Raw genomic sequence first — 23,146 nt, 5'->3', positions numbered from 1 at the left:
TAGGTGCCCTTCACATCCCCCTTCTGCAGAAGCCTGCCAAGGTCAGGCAGCCGGAGAGGGATGGGGCCAGAGCCGACCACGCGCGCGGTGGGCCACAGCGGGCGCCTTGCGCCCACCTTGCCAGGGAAGGGGGCCCCGGGAATCCGGTGCCTGCAGCCACGCGAGGACGGCTGTGGGCAGGGGGCGCGAAGGGGCAGGCTGCCCCGGGAATCCCCTGCGCGCGGAAGCGCAGTCCTTAGCCGGAACGTTCTGGAACTCCCCTGCGCAACCATGGGCGGGGAAAGCCCAGGTCCGGCCGAGACCCCACCCGTAAGAGCGTGGCCGCCTCAGAAGGTCCCCCGCGCCGACGAGTCGCGGGCGAGGGGCGCGCGCACGGACAAGACCGCACTGTTTAGCGCACGCGCACACGAGGGCGCACGCTCGCCCGCCGCCCAGGATGAGACGGAGGCATGGAAAGTTCCAGCTGGTTCGAGAACCGTAGGTAGCTGGAACGTTGGCGGCAGGGTCGGAGGCGGAGTGTGGCCCGCGCTGGCCCCTCCTGGCCGAACCCCCGGCGCCGCCCCCGCGCCCCGGCTGCGGGGCCAGGGGTACCGGCGGGGGGGGCGCGCCTGGGGAAGAAGGACTGTCGAGGGGGCGCGGCGCGGCCGCCTTAAGGAGGGAGCTGGGCGGGGCGCGCAGGAGGCGGGGCGCGCTGAGGGGGGCGTGGCGGGCCGTCTGCGCAGCTGCCAGAGCCTTAAAGCCCGGGCTCGCTCGGCCGGAGCGTGCTTTCGCCGCCCGGGAGCCTTCCGGCCCAGCAGTCCGTCTGGCCCCCGCCGTCCCCGCCCCTCCTGCGTCCCGGGAGCCGGCTCGCTCCGGAGCCGCGCGCGGTGCGACCGGGCATGCCCCGCTACGAGCTGGCTTTGATCCTGAAAGCCATGCAGCGGGTAAGTGACCTTCCCCCCAGAGCCCGCCTTCCCGCGCGGGCGCCCCCCACCCCCAGCCGCTAGGCCGTCGCCCCCCGCTCTCCCCGCGCGGCCGGGGTTGGGGGGAGGCCGGGGCCGCGGGCGGGCGGCGGGCGTCCGCGCTGAGGGGGCGCGCGTGGGCCGGCCGGCGCGGCGAGGCCGCGTGCGCGCGGGAGGCGGGGGTGTGCCCGCGCGGGAGCGCGGCCGCGGGAGGGTGTGCCTCGCACGCGGCCGGCCGGCCGGCGGGGCGGGTGGGGGGCGGGGCGGGCGCGGGAGACCCTGGAAGGTCCGCGGGAGGACACGCGCGAGCGCCCGGCCCCGCGCCCGCCGTCGCCAAGCTGCCTCGTCGCCGGCCCCGCCGCCGCCGCCCGCTCCGCCTCCACACTAGCGCCCGCCGGCCGCCCCGGAGCCGTCCGCTCTCAATAAAACGTTCTCCACAGCGTGGTTTGTGCAGTTTTCTGGACTACGGGCGCTTCCGACCGATCTCACGTTAAAAAATCTTTGACTTCTCTTTTTCTGACTTCAGCGAAAATCCTGCTCCGGGTGCCCTTAGCCCAGTTTCATTCATCCGAGTTTTGGCCTTTTTTGCGCCTTCGGAAGAAACTCCCCCCCCCCCCCCCCCCGCTTTTGATTGATCTTGAGGTAGGGGATTTCAGGTTTGGAGGGATGCTAAGCGAGCCTGCAGCCCCTTCGTTGCAAGTGATGGTGTGGCCGAGGACAGGGCCCCGCGGCCCGGAGGCAGCTTCGTCCTCTGTGCTGGGTCAGGTACTCCACAAGCCTTCGCCGAAACCCCCATCCTTCCCGTGAATTCGGTAACGTAGAGTGTGGTGTGTGCCCCCCTCCACCTCCCCCACCCTTCGCCCAGATACGATAATTAATAAAAGCTCTACCATGTCTGAACTTTGCAAGCAGGACTTTCGACAGCGCTAGAATCATGCTTTGGGTCCACTCGGAGGAGTAGCTATTCGCTGAAGTTTGGTTGAACTTAAATTTAGGCCTGGCATCACGGTCCAACTTCTATAGAAAAGCCGGGGGTCACGGGGCGTTAGGAGATGGTTAGTCACCGCACACCCAAAAGCGGGAGAGGACACCGGTGCCTCTTGACAAGGTCTAGAGAGGTTGGTCAGGAGTGCCATTGTGTCCCCAAGCTTGTTCTCCCAGAATTTGGGAGAAGATAAGATTGTACTCTGGAATATTCCCCTTTCCTGGCCCTTCTCCCTCCACGCTGAGATGTTACTGCTTAAGGAGAATAGGAACAAGGATAAACCAGAAGCATATTTTTAAAAAGGAAACATTTTTAATTATGTAGACATTGGTTAAGCCCTCCCTTTAACCTGTGCTTTTTAGGCAATATACCATAGAGCCTGGAAAATGTGGTTATTGAAATTTATCTTACCTTGTTTTAGGGACCAAACGGGTAGCATTAGTCAGAGTACAGGCATAATATTTGTTTATTCCATAAGCCTTTAAAATGAAAACTCTACACTCTTTGGTTTTAGCGTAGCGGCCAGGTACATCCTGTTAGTTAACGGGTCTCCAAGCAGATTAGTTTAAATGTATTTGCTTTACCGTGTTACTTGTATTTCTTTGTATCCTGTTTTTGTGTGTGTGTGTGCTCCTGTATGTAAACATTTCTTTAGTTCGGGTAAGACACATAGTGCAGTTTGGTGAAAATGATAATTGAATACTTTCCCTGAAGTCTCTGAGGTGGGGGGGCAACCCATTAGATAATCAAGGTGAACAACTCCTTGGAGGAGGCTGCCTCCGTGGGTGCAGATAGGACAGTGTAACAACGGTGAAGTTGTGTTTGAAGAGTTCTTGACCTGAATAAAGTCAGATTAAACAACAACAAAAACCTCTCTCTCTTTTTTTCTGTTCATAAAACTAGTTTTGGAGTAGGTTGTAGGTGTATAACAGACATTTCCTGGTTTTGAACAATTTTGATTTCAGCTTAGGAAAATGGGATTCTAAAATAAGATCAATACTTGGCGGGGAGTGGCGGGGGGATGAATGAAAATGTTCACGTTAGGTTTATGTTATGCAAAATGCCACTTGTGAGCTCCTACACCTTTGGCAGGCCTGGAGCACCCCAGTTCTAGTCTATGGCAGTTTGTTTTGTCTGCTCGAGGCATGTAGTGACGCCTCAGTTGCGAGTGGCATGTTTTTCATATTTTTAGATCCTGAAGTGTACATCCCCTTTAACGGGATGGTTTAACCCCCATCCACTCAACGGTTGTGTCTTGGGATTGAGGAAATGTGTTTATATTGACAACTCTTAGAGCAGCCATGGAAGTTGAGACCGATGTAGTTTTCCCAGCTTTTTTTGTTTAGATTCCCTGAGGTGTCTTCCTTTCTGTTTCTTTTTTGTAGTGCTCTAGAAGCCTGAAGAGCATTCCTGGTCTCTTTGGAGTGCCTTACTCCCTCCTCCCCTATTTTATTTCCTTCCACCCCTAGCTGGGCTCCTTAAAAATGAGCATACAAGAATTTTTAAATTGAAAATGCAGAAACTCTGTTGAGGCTCTCAGCATGTCTTGTATGGGAGACCCCTTGCGTTGTAGCACAGTCAGCTGTGGGGGTTTCCCTTGAAAGGTTTCAGGGTCTAATATACAGAATGAGTCCTCCTTGAACCGTACAATTTTGTGTTGATCAGTCACTTAGAATTTCCAGTGCTGTTTTTCTCAGTTTGCAACTGGGAGTTAAATGAGTCTGCTTTTGTCATATATCCAGGTTTATGCATTTCTGAATATAGTTACCAATCCTCCCAAGAAGAAATTGATTTGCAGGTGCCCTTTAGCTGGAATGTTGTCTCAGTTTTGTTTCTCCCTAATTTTTACTATGAAAAAAGTTGTCTCATTTTTGTTTCTCCCTAACTTGTAGTATGAAAAGTAGGTAAAAGTGTGGCTAAATTCTGCAATTGGACGTGGTAAAGTAATGGGTGTTGTGAAACCAGGCCTTCAGAGGTGATGATTAAAGCCATTTGAAAAGGTTGCTTAGACCAGTCTTAGACCACATTTATAGAAGGGTCTCTAGAATAAAAAGATTTGAGTCATGTTACACCTATATCAAGATAACATCAGAGGAGTTTTCTAACAACTGAAAAAGAAATGAACTGCCTGTGCGGAGAGTTCTCTGTTCATCTCTGCCTTGTCCTCTTGCAGTGGGAACATTCAAGTGAAGAAGAGAGGTTATGCATTGGTGGGTAAGGTCTGATGCTGCTTTCTGAGGACCCTTCTCTGGAGAGGCTGAGGAAGTGGCTGATGTCCCTTCATTTCACCTTGAAATTAGACTTTAAAGATTGGTATTTAATTTCAGTTAGGTAGAAGACAGAACTGCCGATACATGAATGATAAAGCCCCGTACTGTGTAGAGAAGCCTAGGAAAAGCTATGTAAACTGTATAAAATTTTTACTCTTAGGATGGGTTCAGGAAGAGGAATTTTGAGGTTTAAGGAAAAAAAAATTTATATTCTGTGCAGGACATTTATATTCTGTGGTTACTTAGTTTAGGAACTTTTTTTTTTTTTTTTTTAAGATTTTATTTATTTATTTGACAGAAATCACAAGTAGACAGAGAGGCAGGCAGAGAGAGAGACAGAGGGAAGCAGGCTCAGCAGGGGCTGAGCAGAGAGCCCGATGCGGGACTCGATCCCAGGACCCTGAGATCATGACCTGAGCCTAAGGCAGCGGCTTAACCCACTGAGCCACCCAGGCGCCCCAGTTTAGGAACTTTTTAAGTTTAGGAGCTTTTTAATTATCATGTCTCAGTATGTTTACCCGGAGTTGGCATATTTAGAGTTCTGAAAGCCCTGGACACATATTTTTCCTGAAGTTTTCTCATTTGCTACTCAGGAATTTTTACGTGAGGAATTAAAGATTAATGGTTTCAGTAATTAGTTTAATTGCTAAATGAATCCTTATGTGTTTGATAAAATAGCATTATGTATCTTCTTCTATGTATTTTCCTAAGAGGAGTAAAAAAGCAGATAGGTACTTTGGAGATCTTGAGTTCTTTTTCTTTAAAACAGAGTTCACCAGTTACTTTATGTTTAATATTCCTTATTTTAAATTTCATTGAAAAGCAGATATTTTAAATTTTAAAATCACTCATCGAAGTAGTTCTTTGTAGGTTAAGCGTTTTATGTTGTCATTTGAGTTTATTTTATAAGCTGGATTTTGTAAGTTGAGAAATACAAGTGTTAGTGATATTCCAGTTCTTGATACATGGAAAGCAGTAGGTTTTCTGACTCTTTGGTAAGAGTCTTCTGTTTTTCTTTAGTCAAGCCTTTCTGATTAGAAAGACTGGCAGAAGTTTTGTATTTGCTGTAGAGTTGTATCCAAGGTAGAATCTTGTGAAAGAAATACCTACAAAATGTTTACAGTTTTAGATAACTTTTGGAGATGTAGATAAATTCAAGTATGGGACTAGCCAAACACAGGTCATTGTAGCTTCGCTTGGTGGCAACATTTGGTTGCCAGAAATAGTGACATTTCTGCTCTCAGATGGTAGCAGACCAAAGTCCAAAAGGAAATGTCTTTGTCCTAGCTGTCAGGTGGCTAAGTTAGTTTTTTTCTTCTAATGGGCCCTCTTTGAACAGCTTAATAATAATCACCCTTTGTGTTTTGTCTGCTTGAAACCAGACAACTTAAAATAGTTATCCAGTAATGAAAGACTTGAGCCTTGTGGGCAATGTTATACTCTCATTTGGTATTACAGTTTTCTTGGGTTACAGCTCATTGCCGCAGCAAGTGATTGAAGAAGGAGTCCTGTTCCTGCCCCTGAGCTACAGCTAAGGTACAAGGAGTGGCTTGGGGGTAAGGAGTCCTTCCTCACCAGACGTGGTTTGTATTTATTAAGACTGCTTGTCAGAAGTTGACATTCTGCACTGATTTTTTTCCCCCTTAATTGTTATTCATGACTCATACATTCATTACTGATGTTTATAGGTTTTTTAAAATCCAGGAATTTATGTGCAGACTGCTGTCGAATCTTCTTACCTTTAGATTACAAAATCACTTGAAAAAGAAATAGCTTGAAGGCAGTGAGGGACAAACTCTAAGGTAATAATTTTCGTCTAGTGCCTTTGCTGTATTGTAGGACAAGTGTAATTTTTCTGTTCAAGATAAAGATTACCTCTTTTTAGTGGAAGGCAGTATTCTTAACCAACAGGGATTACTGTCAACACATGTAGTTATCTCTCAGCAGAATCAAATTTAAGGAATTAGTCAAATTTAAGGAAATCATTCAAATTTAATGAACATCTGGTAAGTTATTAATATATTTAAAGGAAAAACTGCCCTCAGAAGTTTGGAAAAGGACAGCTAATCCAGTTCTCTTATCTTCGTTGTTCTGTCAGAGGAGGAGTTGGCAAATGGTGGCTCACAGGCCAGTTTAAACCTGCCACCTGTATTTTATGGCTTGTGAGCTAAGGATTTTTCAGTTTTAAGTAGTAGGAAAAAAAAATTCAAAAGGATAATTTTATGACATGAAAACTCTTAGATTCAAGTTTCAGAGTCCATAAATGTAGGTGTATTGGAACATAACCCTGTTCATTTGTTTATATTTTTCCTCTTGTCCTTTACAGAAGAATTTGCTGACCCTCAATTAAGAATATACAAATAATTTCATAGGTTCAGTATTTCACTAAGCTTCTTATGGTGCTATTTTCTGACATTTTCTGCTTTGATTCCTTCCTTTCCTTCCTTGTATTGCTATACCTTTCACCTTCATATGGATGATTTATTTGCCTTCTCTTTCTTTCTTTCTTTCTTTTTTTTTTTTTTTTCCTTAACAAGCTAAGAACCCTGGCATTTTGTACTCTCTTGTGTGCTGGTCATAACCTCCTGGATGTTCCCTTGGCACTGCAAACTCAGTATGGTTCAAAATTGAGTTGCCTGCCCTAAAACTTGTCTTACTGTTCATGACTTCTCTGTCTTCTGTCACCTGTGGCTGAACAAATTCAACTCCTTATATTCCTGTAATCCCAATCCCACGTAGTCTTCTCTGCTCTAGTTGAACCACTAATATTTCTAGTCTGATTCTTGGAGTTTCTTAGCTGGTCTATTTAACGCAGAGCCGAGGGGAGGATGGTTAATGCCTGTAGTGAATGCGCTTCTTGGAGTGCAAAAATAGCTGTTGTGGAGACACTTTAAGACAATTAAATTGAGATTTCATTTGAGATTCATTTTTAGCAAGGAAATAATACAAAGCATTGTGTAGTGGTGGCTTTCTGATTACTTTAATACCCTTCTATAGTAGTTCAGTGCAGTGTGTCAACACTGTTGCCAAATTCCAGCACCCCTGGTTTTTACAAAGACATTCAGACTGAAGTCTGGCATGTAAGGCCACCTCTGATGGGACCCCCTCTTTTTTTTAAACTTCATCTCTTTGTTTCTTTCATTCTCCTTTCTGTATATCGAGCAAACAACCTGTTGCAAATCCCCATAAATACCATTACCTTTCAGTTTCTTCGGTGCCTGTGTCATACTGCTTTTCTTAGAATGCCCTGCCTCTCGAAATTATCCATGGTCCACGTGAATACTTGCCTCAAGTCCATTTTATCTCATTTCGTACATTAAAAAAAAAAAAAATATTGAGGCCCTACACTGTTAGCAGTATAGACTATAACCTTTCCTTTGGATTTGCATGGTGTTTTCCTGTGTCTTAGCACCTGGATCACTTTCTTATTGTAGTTAATCGGTGAATGTTCATCTCCTTTGCTAGATTACAAATTCTTGAGGGTTCAGCCTGTTTCATTTCTGTCCTCTGCTCTGCATTGCCCATGTCCATGTTCACTTAGCTACCTTAGGAGGATTCCTGCTCTCATCTCTGAAACGTTGTGGGTGATAGCATGCTGACCTCTTGTGTTAGTAAGTTGTTTTCAAGTCTGTGCACTTGGCTTGCACTGGGCAAGGTGTATGTTTATCAGCAGTTGTGCTGGTTTCCAAGACTATTTTGTGGCAGGTAATACGTAAATAATAATTTAAATATCATGTGAACTGATGAAATGAGTGCAAAGACCTTTTTTTCCCCCTGAAAATCAAGTTGGATTCTTTGGAAAGACTTGATAAAGGTGAGTTACTAAAATAATGCTTGTAGTATTAGACATGGCTGCAATATCTAAAAGTTTGGGAGGAAGAAGAGCCCTAGTCCCAAAGGATTCTGTATGTAGACTGCTTTACAAGGATTTCTTAAAGCATTCCACTTTAATGAAACTGAAAATGGAAAATTTGTAGATGATGCATTTATAGGTGTGGTTTAGATCAAGCAGAAGGAACTTCAATCAGCAAGGAGCTCCTCATCATCGATCCCATTCTCCAAGTGCTTTCACCCCATGTTAAGATTGGCAAATGAATGTACATTTATGTGTTAAACTTAAATAAAATGTTTAAGGTACGTATGTATGATATTTTGATTTCCTGCTTTAGCTTTAATCCATTTTTTTTTGCCTGTTATTTTTGGTTTTGATTGTTTTGGTTATGAAAGCTTCTGCTTTAGTAAGTGCTCTGATTTTTGTTTTCTAAATGAATAGAAGAACGTAAGATCCTCAAATGAAGATACTGGTTATGTTATGTCGGAATAAACAAAAGAACTGGCACTGGGAAACTAGAAAGAGCTAGAGACAGATCGACTGGTTTTGGTTCCTGGTACCTGCCTCCTAGGGATCTTAACTGTTTTGGATCTTCATTTCCTCGCTGTAAAATGGGAGTGATCTCTAAGATGGAGAGTCTGAAGATAAAGTGGTAACATGACCTTGGATGTAATAGGTGTTCAGTATGTCACTAAAGTAGCTTTGTGATATCGGGCAAGTTATGGAACTTTTATTGCCTAGTTTTCCATTATTACCACCTTAATGATGAAGAAACTACAAAAGGTAAATTTTTTTATGTGTAAGTTGTTTTATCAGAATCTGAGGGTTAGTCAAGCCTGGAGTATAGTAGTTGCTCAGTAAGTATTTGACGCTGTGAACATGAGTCCTACTACATAATAGCTTGCGTGCTAATGGAGCAAGGCAAACTTTTGCATCTAGAAGATGTAGAGTGTGTGTATGAGGGTTCCCGTGGGCTCCACCAGCTTAGAACAACCTCTTTGTTAGACTGATGTCTGTCATTTAGTAATAGCTGCTGGCCTTTGCCAGGCGCTGTGCACTGGGACTCCTCATCAAGAGCTAAACTGTTTGCGTCTGGTCTTTGTGTTTCTCTCTCCCATTCAACTTGATTATAACTAGTACTTCAGTAAGACTTAATGTATGTTTTAGGTGAGAAATTGGGAAAAGTAAAGAATCGGGAAAATCTAAAGAGAAGAATTACTTAAGATAGGCTGTTAATTAGTAAGGTGATTCGAGGCAAGTGTAGTTAGTATTTAGTATTGTTTAGTATGTAGTTAGTTTTTAGTAGTTAGTATTTTATTTAGCAAATGTTTGATTGCTAATGGGCAAACTGCTAAAGCTGTAAGGAGGATCTCTCTTCAGTAGGAAAAACAGTTGTAGCAGATAGTTGGTAGCCTATTGATTTCTGCCACTACATAGTATTTTTAGTTAGTCTACTTTTCATTTGATATAGCAGTGTATTATAAAACTACATATTTTAATTGGTGATTTCAAGAACTTGTTCCATTCCTATTACATTTTATTGTTATGAAGGAATTAAAACAGTGTTTTATGGCACATGTTGCTGGAGTGTATATATTTCATTAATACGCTTAATTTTTTTTAGTAATTGTTTTGTAAGCCAGAAATACGTATGATCTAACAAGTCCAAGATAAGACCTTCTACAAGAGAATATACTTTTTTTTTTTTTTTTTTTTTTTTTGATGTTGCCTTAATTGTCAGTCTTCTAAATCCAACTTTATTTCAGGCTTAATTTGTGACTTGGTGCCTGCTTATTTTATTTCACCTGAAGTTGCATAATGGTCTCGGGGATGGTATAAGGTGTTGGGCACCACTTGGAGCAGACTTGAGATGTGTGTGTTTGAGTGTATAAAGGAAGAAAACAAGAATGTGATGAAGAGGAATAGTAATGCTGGTAACTTAAGTCCTTTTCATTCTGTTTGGGAGATGGCAATGTGAATTGTAAATGTATTCATGAGTTAATAAAAGCGATTTAACAAAGTTGCTTGAGAAATAGCCAGGATGTGTGTTGAATTCTTTTAACTACTATGTTTTCAAAACTGGGTAAGTATGAAGGGTTGTCCTCAGTTTTGATTATACCTTGTCACAGTTTGGAGTGTTTTAATTCATTTACTGTGGAAAGGGTGGGTGGGCGGGCCAGGGGCAAGATGGAAGAGCTGCTGGGCAGGGAGCACGCGTGTGCTGGTGGCGCTGGTGCTTACCAACCCAGTCTGCTCCCTGGGACTGTGGGCCTTGTTCACCAGCTCGTCCTTCACTCTCCTGCTGTTTGTAGCCTGAAATTCAGATTTTTCAGGAAATTGATTTTTAAGATGTTGGCAACTAACTCAAAAATACTTAAACATCATGGACCAAGTGAAATATATCTGTTGGTCAGATATGCTATCACCTTATAATTTCTGATTTAGATAATTGGCTTTAGACATTGTTTAAAGATGTCCGTGACTGCTTTTGGACTCCTTTAGCATTTAGGTTTCAGAAATTGCCTCTCACATGTTGATAAAACCCACTTTGTTGTTAATTGGTCATTGCTTTATAATAGGACTGATAGTTAATTAGTAAATGGCAAATATGTTCCATTCTTAAAAGTAATACTGGTTTCTAGTTACGGACTATTGGATAACATATGTCCATATTGGCTAAAGTGTATGTACAGATTCAGAGAGTAGTGCAAGGACTGAAGCATGACTTAGTATAACCTGTCAAAAATTGGTATTCGTAGTCCACTTTTTTTTTTTTTTTTTGATGTCTGAGTGAGTGCTTATTTTAAGCATGCATTAGTGCAATTCGGTTCATACCCATTGTACTAACCTCTTAGGGGTTTGAAATACTGTTCTGAGCACACTGCTTGTCTAGAAAATGAAATTTTTAAAAAAATTTTATTTATTCATTTGACAGAGATCACAAGTAGGCAGAGAGGCAGGCAGAGAGAGAGGAGGAAGCAGGCTCCCTGCCGAGCAGAGAGCCCGATGTGGGGCTCGATCCCAGGACCCTGAGATCATGACCTGAGCCGAAGGCAGAGGCTTTAACCCACTGAGCCACCCAGGCGCCCCATAGAAAATGAAATTTTTTGAAGTTCACATTAACTTATATGACCCGTGATCTTTGGAGAACATAGTGTTACCATGAAAAAAAAGTAGGTGCTCCTCGAGTCAGAGTGTTGAACAAGGGTGTGATAGAATATTTTTATTTTTGACTAGGCTTCGTGTTTCCATAGAGTGGAAACCAAGCTGTTGCCTTGATTGACTCCTTTTTTGTCTTTCTCATGTCCCCATTCTCACTTGATATATGCAACAGCAATCGCAATGAGAAAAACAAACTCAGGTTGGGTTCTTTCCTGCCTTTCAGGTCCAGGTTATAATTGATTGTGCTTCCCACCCAGCACCCCCAGCATCTTTACTATGATTCCTGTATCCTAGTTAAGGGAATCCCTACCCGCTTTGGGAACACTTCGGGAGTGGCTGGTGTGGGTGAGAGCTTAAAAATGGGATTGCAAGTGAAAGTTTGGACTTAACAAAACCTTAAAACCTTAACCCGGAGCCCTCAGTGCTTGTAAACTGGTATTTGCTTGCTTCTGCCCCAGAATCAAGAAATGCTGGTATTGTCTTTGTTTAGATTTTAGTTTTTATAACATTCTTGTGGACAGCTACCCTTATTGTTAAAATGCTTGAATTTTGTCAAGTGAAGAAACCCAAGTGCAGTTATCATAGTCCGATTGCTGTGAATGTAGTCCAGTATGGAAAAGTGTGTTCAAGACCTTGGCTGCACTTGGATTTCAGGTGCTGGGAAGGTACTTGTGTGGAAACCCATGTGCAGTCTTCACTTTGGTTAGATGGATAAATTAGGAATATAAAATATTCAGTTCTAGGGGCGCCTGGGTGGCTCAGTGGGTTAACGCCTCTGCCTTCGGCTCAGGTCATGATCCCAGGGTCCTGGGATCGAGCCCCACATCGGACTCTCTGCTCAGCAGGGAGCCTGCTTCTTCCTCTCTCTCCCTGCCTCTCTGCCTACTTGCGGTCTCTCTCTCTCTGTCAAATAAATAAATAAAATCTTAAAAAAAAAAACTCAGTTCTGGGTTAGATTAAAACACAAGGTGAGCTTTTCTTGCTGAATGAAAAGCTAAATTTGAGGGTAGGGTCTTTGCCAGGCATATGTTACATATAGAAAAGATGTATTTAAGTGTCCTTTAAAAATTTAGGTTGGGGCACCTGGGTGGCTCAGTGGGTTAAAGTCTCTGCCTTCGGCTCGGGTCATGATCTCAGGGTCCTGGGATCGAGCCCCACATCGGCCTCTCTGCTCAGCAGGGAGCCTGCTTCCCCCTCTCTCTCTGCCTGCTTCTCTGACTACTTGTGATTTCTGTCTGTCAAATAAATAAATAAAATCTTAAAAAAAAAAAAATTTAGGTTGACTGTTAAGTAAATATGTGACCCAGGAGTATGTTGTTCTGGTTTTCATTCTTTTGCTGGCATACTGTTTGCCTTCTCTTTTGTTAGCAATTAAATGAGCAAGCAGTTGTGTGAAGCATACTATTTTGAAAACCTGAAGATACCAGGTTACCACCAGTGAGGATCTTGAGTCCATAGTAGCACTATTGGTCTCAGGAAAGCATTATCAGGTGTGGACTGAGGGCCAGGAGCTGTTGCAAATTCAGAAGAAAGTTGAGGTAGAGAAAGAGTCCTGACAAAATTTTCTACATTAAATATTTTATCTGATTTGGATGAAATAATTGGAACCTGTAACATCAGGATCTTCCTATCTTACATTCATGGAAAGCAATTTTGATTCTGTTTCTCTGTATTTTTAGGCCAGTCTATTTTCCTTTTGTTGAAATGTGAGATGAGAATCTAGCTGCATTCATAATCTGTAACATCATACCTCAGTTTTATGTTTATTTTTTATGTTTAATTCAGGCCATATTTCTACCAGTCTTTCCAAATATTGGTCAAGTTATCCTGTTTGGTCTTATTTTTTACCTCTTAAAAATCTTCTATTCCCTAAACGTTGGGGAAAATCAGAAAGTTTAAAAATTTTCCAACCAAATATATCTGAGGAAACATCCCACTTTCAGGATCTTCTATTTATGACTTGGCCTCCTGGGAGAATTAGAATCTGGTCTACGAAAAGTCTTGTGTTTACAATTTTTGGCCCCAGTCACATGGAAAAACAAGAAACTTTTTGGCATCTGTTCTTCTAGGAATGATTTCTCCAGGAACATAAGACTGGAACCAAGTAGGAGGAGTATAGAAAACATGAAGGTGAACCACAAAATTGACATGGTTGGAAGGTATACTCCAACGCTTAGTGGGTAGTTGAAGCAGGGTGTGTGTGTATGTATTTTCCCCTTGAATACTCGGCCACCTTAAGGATTAGGTAGTGTGATCTCCATTTTACAAGTGAAAAAGCTGAAGCAGAAAGGTGTCCAGGGTCACACAACTCAGTAAATGTGACATTCCAAGGACAGTCTCTACCTAGAAGCTCTACTTTTCATCACTGTACCTGTAAAAAGAGCGTCCAGCATAATGGTGTAGTAGAGTTAAAGGCCCTTTAGATTGAGAGAAGTATTTTGCATCTATTTTGAGTGCCTCCAGGTACCACCAGCATTACCATGTTTGGGGGGAATGTAGTGGTAAACTCTAAGACAAAGTTCCAGCTTTCCCAGAACTTCCATTCTAGTAAGGGAGACAAACTAACAAATGCTGGAGAAGGCGTCATGAGAGACCAATGTAGCACATTTCATTTTTGTTAGAGTGCTTAGGTGAGGCCAAGACTTACGTGAGGCCATTGCCATGAACTTGGGGCAGAAGACAAGTGCAGAGACCTTGGAGTTAGGTTAGCTTGAATGCAGTTCAGCTGGCTTTTGTTTTGTAGGCCTCTTTGAGCCTTTGCTGACAGAATTGATGATGCAGAACAATTGTTGAATGCTTCATTTTTTCCCTACAAGGCTTTTTTATTTAGTAATCTAGTTGTTGCCTTGAGATACCTGTTTTTCCCGTTTTCTAGAAGTGAGAATTTGGAGCAGACTTGGGCACAGGTAAAAGGAAATAGTTTAATGAATCTACGTATTGTGCCTGTCACCCAGCTTCAACAACCAATCGACATTTACCAAGCTTGCTTCATCCACACTCCCACCCCTGCCTTTGATGTTGTTCCTGGAGTATTTTGTATTTCCTTTAGAAAAGTTACAAGACCAGTTCAGTTAACACCTGCATGCTTTTCACCTAGGTCACCGATTGTTAGAATTTGCTGTATTTGCTCTCTCTCTCTCTCTCTCTCTCTTTTTTTTTTTTTTTTTTTTGGTAATCTGCACTGTTTGAGAGATGCAGACATCTTGACATGCCTTTTTTAGGAATAACCACAACATAACCATTACCCAGTTCTGATATTGATACAGTGCTATTATAAAATGTTCAGTACATACATGTTCAAATTTATCCTGTTACTCCATTAATAATCTTTAGCTTTGTAATCCAGAATTCAGTCAAGGATCATGCATGTAGTTGTTCAGTCTCCTTGATCTAGAACAATTCTCTGGTCTTTGTCATTAATGATAGTAGTACTTTGAAGAGTCCAGGCCCAGTAGTCTGCAGAATCCCTCAATTTGGATTTGTCTGTTTGATTTTCTCGTGATTAGAGATAGGTTAAACACTGTTGCCGTAATTATTAAATAGGGATGTCCGTGTATTGTATCAGGAGGCATATCTGTTTGTCTCAGTATTGATGGTAAGTAGTCGTTTGGTTCAGGTGAGATCTACCAGATTGCTCCATTGTAAAGTGCCTTTTTTCCTTTTGTAATCAGTGATTTATAGAGTGACAAAGTTGAGGCTGAGTATTCTTTTCTTCAGTCTTCAACTGTCTTTAGCATCTGTTGATGATTCTGAATCAGTTATTCCTAGAGGTCTTTAAAGCGAAGTGTGCAGATAAAAAATTTTACCTGTGAATATTTAGTATGTAACCAAAAAATAAGGGCTTTAAAGAAAAACAAAACCCAACCATGGTGCCTCTATGACACCACATGAATTCCTTAACATCTCCATGTTCAAATCCCTGAATTGTCTTTGAAGTTTCTCCCCAGTTGGTTTGCTTGAATCTGAATCTAGACAAGGTCCCCAGGTTCCATTTACTCGATGGCCCCTTGAGTCTCTACTGTAACTGATTCCCCACCCTTTCTTCCTTTCCAAATTTGGTTGATCATTCCCTGGTGTTTTGTGTGTTTATCTAACCCAGGTATTTTCTGTCAACTAGCAGGTAGAAATTTGAGTAGTTCGCAGATCTTGTTTTGCAAGAGCACATAGGTATTCTGAGTGTAGCGTCCTATCAGGTTGCATGTCTATCTTTTAGAGAAGATTCATTCTTGGTGGGTGCAGATACCCGCAGCCTCATCCATCCATTTTAAAGTTCCCCATCAGCCTTTCACCGAAGGATTCTCGCATCCATTGTAATCATTGCCTAGGATTTGTGTAGTTGCTTTCTCATAATTAGAGATAAGGTTAAACTTTGTTAATCTGTTAGGGACTGCAAAGAGTGATTTTTCTAATCGCGTTATTACTGCTTTATCAATGAGGTTTTGTTTTTGTTTTTTTTTTTTTTGTTTTTTTTTTTTTGACTTGTGTTCATTCCTCCTTTTTTATGTGTTTCTCCCTGGGGAGTATTTTTAAAAGAATACATTCTTCATCTTCACAGAGGATGTTTCTGGACTTCTTGATGATTATCTGATATGTCCTCAGTTTTCTGATCAATAAATTGGGAATAATTATCAGGCCTACCTCTTGGAGTTTTTGCGGAAGTTGGATGAGCTAGTTCATGTAGTGTGGAAATGGTGCCCTGCACTAGTGTTGGTAAATGGTAGTTCTTAAAGTAACTTGCTCAGTTTTGTGGAAACATTTAATACTTCAGGTGTAATGGAGAGGAGGAGGAAGAACAGAGTCTTCATAAGCTGAGATCAGCAAGAGGGCTGGGCTTGTATAGAATGGGCTGCTTGCCCACCCTGACCTGCCATTTATATGGAAACAGCTATAGTACAAGAAGTGCTTGGCTGTCCTGGCACACTGGGAGGGGTGTGGATAATTGCAGGGGTAATATCTAGAGCATGCTCTGATAGGGAGTTAGTGTAGTGAAGTCAATAGACCACTCTGACGTTGGGCGGGTCAGATGAGATAGTGGCTCCAAGTAACAAATTTTCACTATGTCACGGCCCATTGAGATTTTTATCTGAACAAAGGGCTTCTTGCATAGTTTGCTTTGCCTTGTCATTCCACACACACCCCCTCCAAACTGTTCGTGACAGCTGGTCACTTTGGTAGGGGCGGAAATGCTGTACTCCCCTTTGGCCTTTTCCTCTGGATCATTTATTGCTTTAAAAAAAAAAGAAAGAAAAAGAAAAACCCGCTCTTAAAGATTGTGTAGGATATTGAAAGCTTAACACTCTCAGTTGGGTACTTTATCATTAACATTTTACTTAACAAACATTTGCCTACACAGTGTGCCACATCGTTTGAGACACAGTTCATATCACTGAACAGCGCAGACAAGGATCTCTGCCTTTATGGAGGTTATATTCTGGTAGTGAGGGAAGAATAAACATAAATAAGTCCTGTAGTAGGTTAGACGGTATTGAGTGCTATGGGGAAGAAATAAGGCAGAATGGGGCTCCTGGCTGACTCAGGTGATAGAGCATCCAACTCTTGATCTTGGGGTTGTGAGTTCAAGCCCCACGTTGGGTGTAGAGATTACTTTTTATTTTTTTTTATTTTTATTTTTTTTATTTTTTTATTTTTTTATTTTTTTTTTTTAAAGTTTTTTTTATTTATTTATTTGACAGAGAGATCACAAGCAGGCAGAGAGGCAGACAGAGAGAGAGGAGGAAGCAGGCTCCCTGCTGAGCAGAGAGCCCGATGGCGGGGCTCGATCCCAGGACTCTGAGATCATGACCCGAGCCGAAGGCAGCGGCTTAACCCACTGAGCCACCCAGGCGCCCCTAGAGATTACTTTTTAAAATAAATTTAAAAAAATAAAGCAGGATGAAGGACCGAGATGGTTAGGGGAGTTACTTTTGAGCAAAACTGTACATGAGAGGAGAGCAAGTTTTGTGAAAATCTGGGAGTGCTGAGTGTACCTTGCATTAGGAACAGCAAATGTCAAGGCCCAGAGGTGTGTTTGGTTCATTGTGAATAAAAGGGTGACTGCTTCCTGGGTTGGTAAGTGTCCTGCAGTGGGCCAAGAGCCAAAGCTTGCAGACAGGTTAAGAGGTGAGGGCAGTCAGTTAACTAGATGAGATGGGATGGTGATTGGGACCAGAGTTCTGGTGGTTGAAATGACAAGTGGTCCGATTCTAGGTATATTTTTTGAGATAGATCCAGCAGACTAATGGATTGTGTGTGGCTTAAGAGAAACCATGAGCAAGCAGTCAAGGATGACTGATATTACTGATATACTAGGCATTGAGCAATAGTGAGGACAGAGTTGCCTTTCCTTGAGATGGGGAAGACTGAGAGTGAGACAGGTTGAAGGGATATGAGCCAAGTTATTCACACTCCCAAGCAATGGTAGGTGGTCACAAACAATAAGAACCATGGTCCATAGATTTTGCAGTAAGAACTCTTTGATCTGAAGATCATACATTGCTGATTCTTGTAACTTAGTATCTTAAGGATGGAGGAGTTAGCAAGTGAAGGAAGACTGGCTTGGGTGGATTCATATAGCCCGTGGTAACTAAGTCAGGTGTAGAAGGCACTAGATTTAATTGTTCATTCTCTGGTGAAAGAATTAATTAACTCATCAGAGAATGAAGGCACAGGCCTTGGGTTTGGATGGTGAGAACCAGGATAAGCCCTGGTCTTAGAGCTGATTCTTCAAGGTTTTCTGCTCTATTTGTTTACTTACCTAAGAAGCCTGTGCCTGGGACTTCTTTTTGTTTTGATTCTCTTCAGTTTCTCCTAACATACATCCATTTATGTGTGATCATACATAACTCCTTCAGTTGAATTTTGTCCTATGTGCTGTTGTAGTCTATTTTGTAAGTGTTTGTTACGTATACATCTCAGGTATTTTCTCTACAAGCACATATTTTTAAACATGGATGATACCAAATGATCTTTTATTAATTGATGGATTGTTTTATTTTATTTTATTTTTTTCTATTAGTAAAGGTGTGTTCCTGTCATTGAAGGTAGTGTTGCCTAGCGATTATAAGGGCAGAAACCATTTAGACCCATAGATGTGAGAGTAGATCCTGATGTAAATGCAAGTAACTGTCCTGGGGCAAGTTACACTGCTCCCTTGGTTTCTGTTTTCTCGTCTATAAAATGACCGTAGTAATTGGACTTATCCCATGATTGCTGTGAGGAGTACAGTAATGCACACAGCATCTAGGGTACAGTGTCTGTAAGGTGTTAGGACTTAGGTCGGTAAGTGTCAGGTATTTTTTTATCTCCATTATTTATAATTCACTTATCTTTGACAACTAAGCCCCTATAAGCAGACTTAGGCACTGCTGCTCTCTCTGCTCATATCTTCATTTCTCAGAAACGTTACTGGAGTTTGTTCCAAGTACATGATCTGGTGTAATCCACATGGAAGTTGAAACCAGTGGTAGTTTGAAAGTTGTCCCGATACCCAAAAGGTTTTCATTCTCTGAGACTTAAAAAAACAAACCAACCACAGAACTTTGTAACTACAGAAGCGGGTTAAAATGAATTATCTCAGGGGATGTGTGTATGTGGATGAAACGATAAATCTGGTAGTTTATGATTTTTCCTAGGTGAATAACATTTTATTTGAAGACGTGGTTTACTTACATGGAAAACCATCCTCCTAAACTCCTTCTCTCCTCAATACTTTGCTAAAAGTAGAGCTGATCTGGTTGGTAGAGGGTTGCTGGAGGGAGGCTCAAATCCGTGCCCACTCTGCCTTGCTTCCCACCCTTGTGAAAATACACGGGGGCTAGAAACCCCTGGAATATGGTTTAAATGCCATCTGAGTTCAACCAGGGTTTCATGCATCACTTACATACTTCCAGAAATTTGAATAGCTGAGGTCGTAGGTTTAATAGAAATGTTTAGCCAAAAAGGATTAAGGGCAAACTCCTTACATGTTTCAGGGACTGTTGTATACAGTGTTACTTTAGCTCCACTTATAATTTAAAAGTGGCTGAAATTCATATGAGTTGTATTAGAAACCCTCATTTCACTTTTAAGTGTCACTGATAAACTGCTACCAATATCCATTTTTACATTTTTAGAGTAACAGTGGGTTTAGGAAGGTCTTATATGTATATATACATGTGTACTCTGTACCATGCACCATCAATCTACTCTGCTAGTGGAATTTGCTTTACTGAACCTTGAATCAAGATGACAAAAGTGAAAATGTGTATGAAAAGTCCATAAGTAGAATTTTGTATAAATTTAGGTTTTTTTTTTTTTTTTTTTAATTTTACTCGAAGTGACATCAGTAGGAGCTAATTGTTCCTGAGGTGGTTGAGAGCCTCTTTAAAGTATTTGTGAGGGAACTGAGTATTTAATATTTTATCTGTAAATAACTTTGGTAAGGAACCTAATATGTCTGGCATATAGTTGACAAATTAATTTTAAAGGAGCTGGTGTTATAACTTTCAGTCCGTACAAGTTGTAGAAGGTAAAGCAGCATTCGCTGAGTGGCACTGCTCGTTGCACTGGACCGTCTTAGGTGTTTTCTGTATGTCATCTGTTCCTTACTAAGCCAGTAGTAGCCAGATGATGATTTCATTTTACAGATGAGACAGTTGAGGCTCATAGATTATTACTTGCTTAGATCCTGCATTTAGGAAGTAACAGCTTGGGTTCTAGCCCTTCAGAGCTTGTCTGCTTTCTTGATCATGCCACCCATACATACACGTTTTCGCAGGTGTCTGCATGTTTCATGATTCTTAAATTATTACTAGCTGGTACATGAGCATTTTTCACTGGATCAGAATAGAAGCAAGACCTGGCAAGCCTACCGTTCAGATTGTCCACGGAATATGAGGTTTTTAAAGTGACTCCAAAGCCAAAAAGATTGTTGTTTGGTTACTTTTCATGTCACTTTTCTGCCCTTTGTTAGTCTTCTTGCCTCACTGAATTTGTTGTGACTTGGAGGACTGATGGCTTTAGGAATTGTTTTTCTTGTTCTCGGTTGGGTTTTTATGACGGTGACTTTCTGGAGTGACCATATATGTCCTGGATTTTACAAATTGTCCCAGAACAATTTCCTAGTTTGGAAGATAAATTATATGGTCACCCTAGATAATAGAAAAGAGATGTTGGATTTGGTTATTATAACTAATTATATTTTGATTATATTACCTAAAGGGGGGTTAATAGCTGATTTAATTTGGTGTTACGTATTTCCTTCTTTCTAGTTCAAACACAGCAAATTCTTAGGAATACTTTTCTATTCAGATTAATTCTTCAGTTGTAATTTAATTCATCCAGGTACATGAAATAGTACCAAAATTGTATTCTAATTTTGTGCAAAACTGTCAAGAGAACACTCTCTGAGAAGAAAGCCCTCTCCTTTTGGGGGGAGGGGGCTTCTTCTCTGTTTCACAGTGAATGCCCTTGTGTTTTTTGATTTGCAAAAATTTATTATACTGCCCATCACCACTAGGGGACCACTTTGTGTATTCCACAAATAATACTATTATGGAAATACTTGTTTTCTTAAAAATGTACTACCAAGGAACCAACCCATATATTTTATCATTCCTGTACCTATTTTATTACTTGTCTCCTATTTCTCCCTTAACAGGATTTACCTGGCTTGTGTAGCAGCTTAGTCCTAGTAATGTAAAAACATAAATTAAAAAGTTTCATTTTAGCTGATGAAAAAAATTTTCCATGTTATGTTTTTCCTGAAAATAAAGGAATTCTGGTTAGTGTTCATTGTATTTTTGTTCTAGAAGTACTTATTTAAAGGAAAGAAAAAAATATGCAGAACTCACATTGTATATTTTATTTGGAACCATTTTTAAGGAATGCATACGTTATTTCCTAACAAAGTAAAGTTCAAGGCTGTGACAATCTATTTATGACTAGAATGTGAAATTTAGCTGCATTGTAATATAGTATCTCTTTCTCTAAACTAAATTGACCTATTTTTGGTTTTGTTTTTCTTTTTCCAGTCTTTACCAGGTGCTGGTCTCTGGATGTTTTTTGTTTAAATTGGAAAATCTTAAACCTGCCCACAGACTGGTATGGTATCCAGTAAGATGGGGACTGCCAGCAATGGCTTCTGAATGGTCAGAGGAAGCATAGGCAGACAGAATTGAGAAAAGTCAGCCTTGAGCTTGTGTTTGGCCACCCCCTGCTAGCCCAGGAAGTGAGGGCACAATGTCTTTTTCTGTCTTACCTGCTGTTCTAGAGAAGTTAGGGGTTAGACCAGTCTGGATTTGGTTTGTGACAGGACAGAATATGGCTAAGAGATTTGACTTGCATAGATCGTATTTGACAAGAACAACGTTCCTGAAGTTAGCAGTGCCTACCAGTGGTTGAGGAACAAGGTGCTTGTTCTGTTTCTAAGCACTTGGTTCTCTGAACACACAAGTCGCCGGTGGGGGCTGCTGCAGTGGGCCCCTTCCCCTCCTCCCCTTCCAGGAGAAACACAGAGGGTTTTGCTGTCCCTTCTTGAGGGAAGCACAGACAGGGTCGGTGAGCTGCTGCCGTGGAGAAAAGCAGCACCTGAAAGGGCTCTCCTGTCAGGGAGTTGGGCTTTTCTGTGTGAGTTGGAACAAGTCGCTTCGACGATGAATTTCAGGGAGCTTTGTCTCAGACAGGATTTCATGACTGCCATCCGCTGTTTTCTTTGTAATCAAGGACCTGCCACTTACACTGAACCGTTAAAGGCACTTTTAAATAGTTAATGTTTATTAGTCATCTGATTACATTTTATTAAAAATTGAGATGATCCTTCTAGATAATGTCTATGTGTTTCTTTAGAAAGTTTTTGGCATGAGGAAAGTGGTCACAGAAATATGACCAGCTTTCAAGATTTGGCAAGTCTGAAGTGATACAAATCCCAACTGTTAGTATATTTGATGCTTTTATGTGTGGGAGTTTTATTCATGTCAGTCATTATTGACACAGGCTCTCAGGAGGAAGGATAGTAATCCTTTTTCTTAGTATAATTATTATAGTGCTGTATGCTTAAAAAAGGCATAAAGATGGGTTTAAGACATTTCCATCTAGGCAGCATTACGAGTTAGACCTAATAACCTAATTTAGTAGAACGTTTATCTTTAGCCATTGTTTCCACCTCCTTTCCTGGTCAGTGTGTTTAAGTTTTTTTTAATACCGTGGTCTCTTGAACAGTTTTGGAAAGCAGTGGCTGCTTTAGTATCATTTATAGGTCTTAAGCTTGGTACTGATTTTTAAAGGAAAATATGTAGATTCATTGAAAAGCATCTACTTTGTCAGGTATAGAAAAACATTTCACTTTGAGGTAGCTTTTATCACAGAAGTAAAACTCACATTCAAAGTCGATGTGTGGCAGGCATTAGGATGAATAACAAAATGTTCTTCATATTGATCTGTCAGCAACAATTATAATTAACTTTGTAGATTTAGAATTTGTCTCTTTTTCAGGAGAAAAACCATCAGATTCACAAACTTGATTTTAAATGGATTTAAATGTCTGTTTTGCAGAGTGATTTTTTTCCCCTTAATCCAGGACTGAAAACTGTCTGACTGACTTAATTAAAGATAACTTGTTATCTAATGGTTGATAAATGTTTGTTTCATTGAGGTTTGGAAGATATAATACATTATTTTTCGGTCTTTCAGAAGTTTTGTCCTCCTCCTCCTTATTGCTTTCTATACCCTTGAATAAGAAAGCATGACTTAAAGGAAAAACTATGCAACAAAATCAAACTTAGTGTCATTGTGCCTTTATCCTCTCAGAGATCCTCTTGGAATTATTGCCTGATGAAAAGGAAGGGAAGGAAATTACCTTTTTGAACATTTTTCAGAAATCTTCTGAGGTCTTCCTCTAGCTAGAAGAAATAAAAAATTTTAGGGTTTTATAAATTGTATGTTCCTAGTTTTTTGTTTTTGTTTTTGTTTTTTTATCTGT

At 41.4% G+C, this 23,146-nt stretch overlaps 2 protein-coding genes across 2 annotated transcripts in view; both read left to right on the top strand.

Annotated features, from left to right (window-relative positions):
- The first annotated feature begins 60 nt into the window (after nucleotides 1-60).
- The window catches only part of MRPS6 (mitochondrial ribosomal protein S6), a 67,959-nt gene continuing 44,873 nt past the window's right edge, over nucleotides 61-23,146 (top strand). Inside the window, 3 exon segments of the mRNA XM_047699666.1 lie at nucleotides 61-447; nucleotides 482-861; nucleotides 863-923. Coding sequence (XP_047555622.1) covers nucleotides 61-447; nucleotides 482-861; nucleotides 863-923 — 828 coding nt within the window.
- The window catches only part of SLC5A3 (solute carrier family 5 member 3), a 34,889-nt gene continuing 12,530 nt past the window's right edge, over nucleotides 788-23,146 (top strand). Inside the window, exon 1 of the mRNA XM_047720512.1 lies at nucleotides 788-923. The gene's annotated coding sequence lies outside the window, so the exon portion shown is untranslated. The remainder of the gene's footprint in view (nucleotides 924-23,146) is intronic.

Source organism: Lutra lutra, chromosome 1, assembly GCF_902655055.1.
Source record: "Lutra lutra chromosome 1, mLutLut1.2, whole genome shotgun sequence".
In the NCBI taxonomy this organism is placed as follows: domain Eukaryota; kingdom Metazoa; phylum Chordata; class Mammalia; order Carnivora; family Mustelidae; genus Lutra; species Lutra lutra.
The sequence above is the reverse complement of the archived record's forward strand: the minus strand, read 5'-3'. Positions and strand labels throughout refer to the sequence as shown.